Source organism: Neomonachus schauinslandi, chromosome 7 (assembly GCF_002201575.2).
Source record: "Neomonachus schauinslandi chromosome 7, ASM220157v2, whole genome shotgun sequence".
Taxonomy (NCBI): domain Eukaryota; kingdom Metazoa; phylum Chordata; class Mammalia; order Carnivora; family Phocidae; genus Neomonachus; species Neomonachus schauinslandi.
The window spans coordinates 27374373-27386873 of NC_058409.1; the positions used below are offsets into that span (position 1 = coordinate 27374373).

The 12501-nt window shown below is 36.5% G+C and overlaps 1 protein-coding gene across 3 annotated transcripts in view; it reads left to right on the forward strand.

Annotated features, from left to right (window-relative positions):
- Positions 1-12501, forward strand: part of SMAD5 (SMAD family member 5) — a 55304-nt gene that overhangs the window by 28311 nt on the left and 14492 nt on the right. For 2 of the 3 annotated variants that reach the window (XM_021701887.1, XM_021701886.1), the window contains exon 4: positions 3339-3458. The exons of the other annotated variant lie outside the window; for it this stretch is intronic. In XM_021701887.1, the coding sequence (XP_021557562.1) occupies positions 3339-3458 (120 nt within the window). The remainder of the gene's footprint in view (positions 1-3338; positions 3459-12501) is intronic. 3 annotated transcript variants of the gene reach the window in all.

Consider the following 12501-nt stretch of genomic DNA (forward strand, 5'->3'; position numbering starts at 1 on the left):
CTCTCTCTCTCCCACTCCCCCTGCATGTGTTCCCTCTCTCGCAGTGTCTCTCTCTGTCAAATAAATAAAATCTTTAAAAAACAAAACAAAACAGACCTATAGATCAGTGGAGCAGAAGAGAGAGCCCAGAAATAAACCCACAGTTAGATGGACAGTTAATTTTTGACAAAGGTGCTAAGAACATACAATGGGGAAAGGAGAGTCTCGTCAATAAATGATGTTGGGAAAATTGGATAACCATATGCAAAAGAATGAAGCTGGACCACTATCTGACACCATAGACAAAAATTAAGTCAAAAGGGATTAAAGACTTGAACATAAGACCTAAAGCCATAAAGCTCCTAGAAGAAAACAGGCACGCAGCTCCTTGACATTGGTCTTGGCGTTGATTTTTTGAATTGACCCCAAAAGCAAAAGAAGCAAAAAATAAACACATTTGACTACGTCAAACAAAAAAATTTCTGCACAGCAAAGGAAACTATTAATAAAATGAAAAGGCAACCTACTGAATGGGAGAAAATACATACACATGACCAACAGGTACATGAAAAGGTGCTCTCCATCATTAATCATCAGGGAAATACAAATTGAAGCCACAGTGAGTTATCTGTCACCTTATACCTGTTAGAGTAGCTATTATCAGAAAGACTAGAAATAACAAGTGTTGGCAATGTGGAGAAAAGGAAATCCTCATGCGGTTGGTGGGAATTCAGATTGGTACAGCCACTGTGAAAAACAGTATGGAGTTTCCCAAACTGAGGGTTGCTGGTGGGGAGGGGGTTGAGGGGATGGGGTAACTGGCTGATGGACATTAAGGAGGGCACGTGATGTAAATGAGCGCTGGGTATCCTATAAGGCTGATGAATCACTGACGTCTCCCTCTGGAACCAATAATATATGTTGAATAATTGAATTTAAATTAAAAAAAAAAACAGTATGGAGTTTCCTCAAAAAATTAAAAATAAAAGTGCCACGTAATCCAGGAATTCCATTTTTTGGTAGTTATCTGAAGAAAAAACACTTAACTTGAAAACATGTGCAGTCCCAGGTTCATTGCAGCATGATTTACAATAGGACCCAGAAGCAACCTAAGTTTAGTCCATCGATGGATGAATGGATAAAGAAATTGTGGCATATTCCGCCATAAAAAAGAATGAAATCTTGTCATTTGTGACAACATGGCTGGACCTTGAGGGTATTAAGCTAAATGAAGTAAGCCAGGGAAAGAGAGGATTTTTCTTAAATGTGAAATCTAAAACAAAAACAAAAATAAAAAACAGAAAACCCAGATCATAGATGATGAGAACAGGTTAGTAGTTGCCAGAGGCAAGGAGTAAGAGAAATGGATGAACTGTTTTTTTTTTTTTTTTTTTTTGATTGAAATTAATTGAATGTTGTGAAAAAAGCAGTTTTGGAGAGATGATCCTTTAAGAATTAATGAAAAAAAATTCACTTTCTCCTTCCATCCTATCTTCTTTCTCTCACTGCTTGATTTTTCTTGATAGCCTATATTATAGTCCAACAGATTGTTTGTGTTTATATTCTTTCCTTTCCTCCTCTCCCTATCTTGACTATAAACTCCATGAAAAAGGGAATTTTAGCCTCTTTTTTTTTAACTGCTACATCCCCAGTCCCTGTATCAGAGCCTGGTATACAGTAGACCCTCAAGAAATATTTGTGAAATGAATGGGTAAACTTACAGAAATACATACATACATTTACAACTAGCTATGTAAAGTGGCTGCCACTGCAACTTGAGAGTGAAGCCAAATGGTGCTAACGTGAAAGGTTTCATAAGGAGTCCTATATGCGTGAAAGGCAGAGTGTTCTAATAGGTTATCAAAAACCTGAAGCCAGAAAAAGACTACGTGTTTGATGACTATGACGTGGAGTACGTAATCTGAAAAACTGGAAGTGTATTTAGGTATCATTCGATCATTTATTGGCCCAAACAATTAAATTATGTAATTCCAGGCATTAAAAAAAGAAGCAGCCGTATTTGACTTAAATATTTTCATATAATTTATAATACAGAGTACCATTTATTAAGTGCCTTTTGTATAACTGGTACTGTGATGGAAGATACTGCATTAAATTTAATCTTCAGAACAACCATGTGAGCTAGATAGTACTCTGATTATACAGGTGGAGAAAGAAATTGATACTCGCTTCAAGAGCTTAAGTACCTTGCCTGAGGTTTCCGACCTAGGTTTCTCTGACTCTAAAGTCTGTGCTTTTTTAACTTTACTGCTTGTCACATCATTATAGACTGGAAAGTTAAAAGGCATCCCAGTTATCTTTAATTAGGTAACTGATGAACTGGTTTGCCTGGAGAAAGTTCATAAGTAGATTTTATAAAGTGCCCAGATTTCATTAATGGCATGTCATACATGGATGCATCATTATGTCAGTTTGTCAAGAAATATTTGAATGCCTACTGTTGTAGGTGGAGTCTTATGTCAGTATATTGTTTCTGGTTTCTTTACTGCATCAGTTGATGTGTTTTTTTATTTTTTCAAGAAGAATTAAGTATCAACTGTTTAACTTGCTGTTAGGTATTTGTTCCAAAACTAATTTTCATACTTTACCCTAGATTCAGTCTGATTACAGTTCTGTGTCACAGTGTATCTTGTACAAGCCTTGGAGTGAAAGACTATTATATTCAGTATTTATAATTACTGAGACAAAGAAATACAGCTGTAGCTTTTGCGAAGATTTTTAACTAGGAGTGCTGGAACTCAAAAGATTTTCTAGTTCACATTCAAATTTCCTAAGAATTACCTAATTATTACCTAATGGCTTGACAGCCATTTTAGGATGTTGAAAAGAATTAGATGTCTAGCTGCTGTTCATGTTGGTACATTTTGTAGGAGTATAGTTTTAATTTCTGATGTTAATTAATAACATACAGTGTGTGATGATCTTGATAATTTAAAAGTGTCTCTGTAGAGATATACTCAAACTAGGATAATCTGTGTCCTTCAGATTGGTTTGTAGTTGTTGGAGTTTCTCCCAGCATATGATTCTAAGTACATGAAGACAAAATTCTTGACCTTGAATTCTATTTTAGTGAATTTTAGCACTGATCTTACTATCCTGGTTTGGACCGAATACATGCAGACCTTTAGCAGGTTTTCAGTAACTAATGGGTATGCTGTCTTTTCTACTTTTCTCTCGTCTCAGGTAGCATCCTACATTTTTCTTTGTCTGTAATGTTCAGTGACAAACCCTGCTGGTAATCTTAGGACCTTTTTAATGCTTTTAGAATACATTTAAGCTGGATGAAGATATTAACTATTCTTTTGGGACTTTAACTTGTCTCATTTTCTTCTTCTTAGCTGATACTCCTCCTCCTGCCTATATGCCACCAGATGATCAAATGGGTCAAGATAATTCCCAGCCAATGGATACAAGCAATAATATGATTCCTCAGATTATGCCCAGTATATCCAGCAGAGGTAAGAGAAATTCTCATCATAATTTGTTGTTGCTGCTATTTTGTGTTTAACTTCTTACCACTCTTTAAAATCAACTTTATTGAAGTATAATTTATAAACCATAACATTTATCCTTTACAAGTGTATGATTCAATGATTTTTAGTAAATGTATAAAGTTTTGCACCATCACCACAATCTAGTTTTAGAACACTTTCATAATCCTTTAAAAAGATACCCTGTGTGTATTTTCAGTCTGTCCTTGCTCCTGTCCTCGGCTCCAGAGACCCTCTAATCTCTGGTCTGTATATATAGATTTACCTTTTCTAAACATTTCATGTAAGTAGAATCTCATAATGTGTAGTCTTTTGCATCTGGCTTCTTTCACTTAGCGTAATATTTTCAAGGTTCTTTCATGTTGAAACATGTATCAGTAGTTTTTTCCTTTTTATTGCTGAACAGTTGTCCATTGTATGGATGTACCACATTTTTTTAGCCATTCACCAGTTGGTGGACATTTGAATTATTTCTAGTTTTTGGCTAGTATGACCACTACTGTTAGGAACATTTGCATATAACTCTTTGTGTGAGTTTTGTTTTTATTTTTCTTGGGTAAATACCTAAGAATGGAATTTCTGAGGCAATATGGTGAATTTAACTATTTAAGAAAAACTGCCAAATTCTCCAAAGCAGCAGTGTTGTTTTATATTCTTACCACTAACATATGAGGGTTCCAGTTTCTCCACATGGCTCTTATTTATTTATTTATTTTTTAAAGATTTTATTTGAGAGAGAAAGAGAGAGAGAGTACACACAAGCAGGGGAAGCAGCAGAGGGAGAGGGAGAAGTGGGCTCCCTGCTTAGGGAGCCCAATGAGGTGCTCCACTCTAGGACCCTGGAATCATGACCTGAGCTGAAGGCAGACACTTAATCGACTGAGCCACCAGGCACCCTGTCTCCACATGCTCTTGATACTTGTTATTGTCAGGCTGTTTGAATGTACCCATTTTAGTGGGTATGAGGTAGTGTCTTATTGTGGTTTTAATTTGCATTTCCATTTAATTTGCATTTAATTTTCCATCATTTCCATAATGAGTAATGTTGTTGAGCATTTTTCATGTACTTACTAGCTCTTCATGTATCTTTTTTCATGAAATATTTAAATCTTTTGCCCATTTTTAATTGGGTTGTTTTACTATTGAGTTGTAAGAGTTCTTTATATATTCTGGGTAGAAGTCCTTTATTAGATGTGTGATTTGCAGATATTTTCTCTCAGTCTGGATTGTTGTTGCATTTTCTTAATGTCTTTTGAAGCACAGAAGTTTTCATTTTTTTGGTACACTTTTATTTTCTCTTCAGTAAGTTGAAATCCTTGAGGGGTACAGTATCACAGATTCTGTTAGAGATGGCTTAACAGGAAGGTTGCTTGGGAATTTGGCACAAACCATGCTACTGTTTCCATGAGCACGAGTTACTTTCCCCCAGATTACTCTGGTTTTATACAGTTTGCCACCAGGAGTTACTGTATTGTTCTTTGCTTTGTACACAGAAGCCCATCTCTTGTCTAGATAAGAGTTCAATTTCATTTCGAGCATAAACACCTTCAATTTTAAGAAAAGCTGTGTGCTGCTCCCTCTAATTCTGGAGACCTCCCTTAGAGCCAGCAAAAATGGCCTTGGACCACAGCCTTCCAGACATATTTGTCATTTTAGGAGTCCTGTTCCCAGCAGGCCTCTACAGGCTGCAAGATGACAGAAAGAGCTGAAAGTTTTTAATTTTGACTGAGTCTTGTTTATCACTTTTTTCTTCCCTTGTTTATGTTTTTGGTGTTGGATCTGAGAAATCTTTGTCTATCCCGAAGTCATGAAAGTTTTCTGTTTTGTCTTCTAGAAATTCTGTAGCCTTAGCTTTTACATTTAGGTCTGTGATTTATTTTGAGTTAAGCTTTCTGTATGGTAAAGATCTAAATTGGTCTTTGTGTACGTAGACATCCATTTGGTTCTAGCACTGTTTTGTTGAAAAGAGTATCTACCATTTCTCCATTGAATTGCCTTGGCATGTTTTTCAGAAATCAGTGGAATAAATGTAAGAGTTTATTACTGGGCTCTCAATTTGTTCATTGATTTGTATGTCTGTACTTCATAGTCTTAAGATACTTACTAAAGCTTCATAGTAAGTTTTGAAAACGAGAAGTGTTATTCCTCCAACTTTGTTCTTTTTCACAGTTGTTTAGCACTTCTGCATTCTTTGCATTTGCATATCATTTTAGTATCGGTTTGTTAATTTCTGCCTCCCCAAAATCCCCTCCTTGGATTTTGATAGAGATCACGTTGAATCTCTTAATCAGTGGGGGAGGTTTGCCATCTTCCAGTGCACAGGTGTGGTATGTCTTTCCATTTATTTAGATCTTCCAGTATTCAATATAAATTGTTTTACTTTGCTATTCCTAAGTGAATGGAATTTGGTTTCTTCTTAATTAAATAGATTGAAATGCAATTGATTTTCATATATTAATCTTGTAACCTGCAACCTTGCTGAATTCATTTATTAATTCTAGTAGGGCTTTTTTGTGTGGGCGCGTTTATCTGGATTCCTTAGGGTCTTCTAAATACAAGAACATGTCAATAACAAACAGCATTTTTTTTTCACTACCCAATCTGGATGCCTTTAATTTTTTTCTCTCTCTCTCATTATTAGAGGGCATGTATGAAAAACCTATAGCTATCAGCATCCTTAATGGTAAAAGACTGAATTACTTTTCTCCTACAATTGGGAACAAGAGAAGGATGCCTGCTCTCACTACTTCTGTTCACCATTGTTCTGGAGGGTCTAGCCATAAAATATTAGTTCTATTCCTAGTTTGCTGAGAATTTTTACCATGAATGGATGTTGGATTTTGTCAGAAGCTTTTTCTGTATCTGTTGAGATGATCAGAAGAGATTTTTTTCTTTTTTCTAGTTAATAAGGTATATTACATGAACTTATTTTCTGATGTGAAACCAGGCTTTTATTCCTGGGGTATTCCCACATGGCCTTGGTACATAATTCTTTTTACTATATTTCTAGATTAGATTTACTGATATCTTGTTGAATATTTTTGCTTGTATATACGTGAGGAAGGGATAGTGGTATGTAGTTTTGTTGTGATGGTTTTATTTAGCATTGGTATCAGGGTAATAATGACCTCATGGAGTGAGTTGGGAAGTGTTCCCTCCTATTTTTGGAAGAACTTATTTGTATTATTTCTTCTTAAAATATTTGATAGAATTTACCAGTGAAGGCATTTGGGCTTGGACTTTTCACGTCGGGAGATTTTTAATTACTGATTCAATTTCCTAAGTTGGATCGGTCTATTCAGAGTCTCTGTTTTTTTCTTGAGTCAGCTTTGGTAATTTGTGTCTTGTTAGGAGTTTGTCTATTTTGTCTAAATTGTCTAATTTGTTGACATAAAGTTTTTCATAGTATATTTTATAATATTTCTCATTTCTGTAGGGGTTGGTGGTGATGTCTTCATTCCCGGTTTTGGTATTTTGTGTCTTGGTTGGTTTAGCTAAAGGATTGTTACTTTAGTTGATCTTTTGAAAGAACCAGTTTTTCTCTTTTTCATTGATTTCCAAATCCATTTGCTATTATTTTCTTTATTCTGCTTACTCTATGTTTAGTTTGCTTTTCTTTTTATAGTCTTAAGGTGAAATCTTACTGGTTTCAGTTATTTCTTTTTTTTTAGTGTAGGAGTTCAAGACCATTCCTTTAGTTGCATCCCATAATTTTGGTATGTTTTGTTTTCATACTTACTTAGTTCAAAATATTTTTAAATTTCCCTTGTGATGTCTTACTTTGACCCTTGGATTATTTAGTAACACGTTAATCAATTTCTGCATATTTTGGGATTTCCCCAGTTTTTTCTGTTGATTCCTAATCTAATTCCATTGTGGGATTACAAAGCATTGAACATATTTGGCATGATTCCAGTTTTTTTTTTAATTTATTGAGAATTGTTTTATGCATGTTTTTGTATAGCCTGTGATCTAAGAATGGTTTTTAGATTATTAAAGAGTTGTTAAAGAAGAATATGTGACAAAGGTAGTATGTGGCTTGCAAAACCTAAAATATTTGCATCCCACTTGGTCATGGTATTTAATCATTTTTCTATGGTGGACAGGAAAGGTTTGACAACCCCTGGCACAGCAGTGGTCTATTTTTTTTTTTAAGATTTTATTTATTTGGTAGAGAGAGACACAGCGAGAGAGGGAACACAAGCAGGGGGAGCGGGAGAGGGAGAAGCAGGCTTCCTGCCGAGCAGGGAGCCCGATGCGGGGCTCGATCCCAGGACTCTGGGATCATGACCTGAGCTGAAGGCAGACGCTTAACGACTGAGCCACCCAGGTGCCCCAGCAGTGGTCTATTTTATAGAGACTATTCCATGTGCATTTGAAAAAAACAAAACAAAACCTGTATATTTTGATACTGTAGGGTGTCGTAAGTTCTGTGGATTTTAGTTAGATCAGGTTGGTTGATAGTGTTGTTCAAGTCTTCTGTATCCTTGCTTATTTTCTAATTGTTTTATTGTTGAGAGTGTGAGATTGCAAGTTGGGATATCCCCAACTTGTTACTGGTAAAGTAAACAAGTGAACAAGTCAATATCATTAAGTATATCCACAGTGTCATGCAACCATCACCACTGTCCATTTCCAGAACTTTTCATCATCTCGGATGGAACTCTGTACCCATTAAACAGCAACCCCCCTTCCCTTAGCCCCTTGGTAACCACCATTCTACTTTCTGTCTCTATGAATTTGCCTGTCTAAGTAGAATCATATACTATTTGTCCTTTTGTGACTGGATTTTTTCACTTAGCTTTATCTTTTCAAGGTTTATTCATGTTATAGCAGGTATCAGAGTTTCATTTCTTTCCAAGACTGAATGGGTTCTCTCGTATGCATATACCACATTTTGTTAACCCTTTTATCAGTTGATGGACATTTAGGTTGTTTCTACCTTTTGGTAGAATAGTGAATAATGCCACCATGAACATTGTTGTACAGGTATTTGTCGGACTCTGCTTTTTTAAATCATTTGGTATCCTATGCCTGGAAGTAGAATTGCAGGATGTTATGGTAATTCTGTTTAACTTCTTGAAAAACTGCCAAACTGTTTTCCACAGCAGCTGTACCATTTACACATTAATGCTAGCAGTGCTTTAGAGTTCCGATTTCTGTACATTCTTGCCAATACTTGTTAATTTCCGTTTTGCTTTTTTTTTTTTTTTTTAATATAATAGCCATCCTAATGGATGTGAAGTGGTATTTCATTGTTGTTCTAAAGTCACTTTGTTGGTTTTTTATTTATTTGAGAGAGAGAAAGCATGAGTGGGGGAGGGGCAGAGGGAGAGGGAGAAGCAGACTCCCTGCTCAGCAGGGAGCCAGATGTGGGGCTGATTGATTCCAGGACCCCAAGATCATGGAAGGCAGACGCTTAACTGACTGAGCCACCCAGATGCCCCTAAAGTCACTTTGTTTTGAGACTTTAGTCTTCTTAGTTTGTAACAAGTTTAGGAGAAGTAAGGTACTGCTATTTTATACATTTCTTAAAAGAATGATGTTTTTGTGTGCTTTGTATGTGTTTGTGATGATACTGAAGGAGTGAGTACATGTCACACTTTGTTTTCCCGGGAGCCCCGCATTTCTAAGAACAGTTAAATTTCAGCCCTCCCTAGTAGTCTTGTTAATGTGTGAATACTGTCTTTGCTTTTTCAAGGTCTAGAATTTATCTAGGACTGTTATCATACTAATTTTCTTGTAATTTATAGAATCTACCTTCATGTAGAGCAAAATGTCTGTGGACCTCTGGACCTCTCCTTACTCGCTTTGCAGCCTCAGGTAGCATTTAAAATCTCCCCGCTTCTTTTTCCCCATTTGTACATTAAACAGAATATTTACACAGGGATTATTGGTTGTTGATTGGATTAGACACTATGTGTAATGGCCATAGCATACTGCATCAGGGGATAACCAGTAAATGGTATTCTCATTCTTCTTCTGAAACTTCAGACTGGATTTACCTCCCTTGTCATCTTCCTTCCCGTCTTTGTCCTGGCTGTCTAGAGATCAGAGTGCAGCTTCGAGGTGTTGTCTGTTAGGTACTCCTTGTACTATCATTTGTCGCAGCCAAACAGCTAAGTCCCTTTAGGGGGACTTGGCACGCAAGTCTTCTTGCTCTCGTTGAGGTCTCTTTTCACTAAAGTTTCCTCTAGTTTCAATCCTATTTTGTGTTTTTTCTCTCTGTTTTATTTTGACAGGTGACAAAAGGGACATTAGAGTTAACCTGCAGCGCCTTGAATTGCCGGTTGACAATATGTCCTTCGCCTTGAGTAGAGGCAGAGCTCTTCTTTTTCTTCTTTTCTCTGAACCAAAATTGTCTTTTTAGTTTTGCTTAGCAATTTTTTCTTGACAAGCTTCTGCTCGTTTTTGGCTCTAGCTTTCCTGACACTATTCTTGTAAGTGCTTGCAACTCATTTGTGTATATCTTTGGTTGTGGGCCCCTCCCTGTTCCATCTTGTTATATAAACTTCTTTATATTCTGAGCCCTTAGGACTTCTCTTTATGGGTCCACATTGGTTTATTTTTTCCTGTTCCTCCTTATCTGAATTCTTTGCAATTGAATAATCAAAACTGAGTCTTACAAGTTAACCAATTATTTTGTACTGCCTACCTAGGCCACATAGCCACTCTTGAGGGTTTTTTGGACATTTTTAATTTCTGCCTTTTTTGAAAGGAAATTTGAGGGTTCCTGACTTTTCTTTCTGATTTCAGCCCCAAGAAAGATAATCTACCAGCACTGGGTGAAAAATTTACATGTGTCCTTCCCATCCATTACATCCATTATGAATTGTTCAGTTTTACAGTACTAACAGTTTGGCTGGTCATTTATTTTGTGTCTGTATCTTTTTCCGTAGGCACTTCTGGCATTTAACATTAGAATGTATACCACCTTTTACCCAGAGTTCATGCTCACTTAGTTGTGTTTTTTTTCTTTTTAGTTTTTTTTTTTAAAACAGACTCTTTTTTTTTTTTTTTTAAAGATTTTATTTATTTATTTGACAGAGAGAGACACAGCTAGAGAGGGAACACAAGCAGAGGGAGTGGGAGAGGGAGAAGCAGGCTCCCCACTGAGCAGGGATCCCGATGCGGGACTCGATCCCAGGACCCTGAGATCATGACCTGAGCCGAAGGCAGACGCTTAACCGACTGAGCCACCCAGGTGCCCCAACAGACTCTATTTTTTATATGAGTTTTAGGTTCACAGCAAATAAGAGTGGAAACTACAGAGAGTTCCCACACACCCCTGCCTCCCAGCTACCAAAACCAAAACCCATGAATATGGTAATGTACCCAGCTACCAAAACCCTACACTGGTACATTTATTAGTCTTACCTATCTTGACATATCATTATCACCCCAAATCGATGGTTTACATTAGGTTTCCTTTTTGGTGTTGTATGTTTTGTGGATTGTAACCAATGAGTAATGACAGGTATGTACCACTCTAGTACTGGTAGTATACAGAAGTATATCTACAGTATGCAGAATAGTTTCACTGCCCTAAAAATCCTCTGTGCTCTGCCTGTTCATTCCTTACTCCTTCTGACCTGCAACCACTGATATTTTTACTGTCTCCATAGTTTTGCCTTTTCCAGAATGGCATCTAGTTAGAATCATACAGTATGTAGCCTTGTCAGATTGGTTTCTTTCACTTAGTAACATGCATTTAAGTTCCCTCATCCGTTTTCATGCCTTGATAGCTCATTTCTTTGTAGAGCTGAATTATTCCATCAACTGGAAATTATCACAGTTTATCCATTCACCTGCAAAAGGACGTCTTGGTTGCTTTCAAGTTTTGGCAGTCATGGGTAAAGCGGCTTATAAACATCTGTGTGTAGGTTTTTGTGTGGACATACGTTTTTAGCTCCTTTGTGTAAATACTGAGGAGCATGTTTGTGGATAATATGGTAAGAGTATGTTAAGTTTTGTAAGAAACCACCAAACCGTCTTCCAAAGTGGCTGTACCATTTTATATTCCCACTAGCAGTGAATGAGAATTCCTGTTGTTGCACATCCTCACCAACTTTTGGTGTTGTCACGCTTTTGGATTTTGGCCATTCTTATGGGTGTACAGTGGTATTTTATTGCTATCTTAATTTGCATTTACTGATGACACATGATGTGGAGCATGTTTTTATATGCTTATTTGTTATGTATATATCTTCTTTGATGAGGTGGCTGGTTATGTCTTTGACCCATTTTTTAAATTGGGTTACTTATTTTCTTGTTGAATTTTAAGAGTTCTTTGTATATTTTGGATAATAGTCTTTTACCAGGTATGTCTTTTGTACATATTTTCTCCCAGACTGTGGCTTGTCTTGTTATTCTGTTGATAGTGTCTTTTGCAGAGCAGAAGCTTTGAATTTTTAATAAAGTCTGGCTTATCATTTCTTTCATGGCTCATGCCTTGATGTTGTATCTAGAAAGTCATTACCATATTCATGGGTCATCTAGATTTTCTGCTGTGTTATCTTCTAGAACCTCTTACAGTTTTGTGTTGTACATTTAGGTCTTTGATTGACTTTGAGGTAATTTTTGTGAAGGGTGGGACATCTGTGTGTAGATTAATTTTTTTGCATGTGGTTGTACTTGTAGTATTTGTTGAAAAGACTATCTTTTCTCCATTATTGCCTTTGTTCCTTCATCAGAAATCGGTTAACTGTATTTATATGGTTCTTTTTCTGGGCTCTCTCTTCTGTTCCTTTGATCTGTTTGTCTGTTCTTTTTGCCAGTACCATACTGTCTTGATAACTGTAGCTTTACGGTAAGTTGAATAGTGTCAGTCTTCTGATTTTGTTCTTCTTCAGTATTGTGTTGGGTGCTCTGCGTCTTTTGCTGCCTCAAATAAACTTTAGGATCGGTTTGTTGATATCCACAAAATGATTTGCTGGGATTAATCAAGGGATTGCATTGATATCTATAGATCACGTTGGGAAGAACTGATTTCTTGGCAGTATTAAGGCTT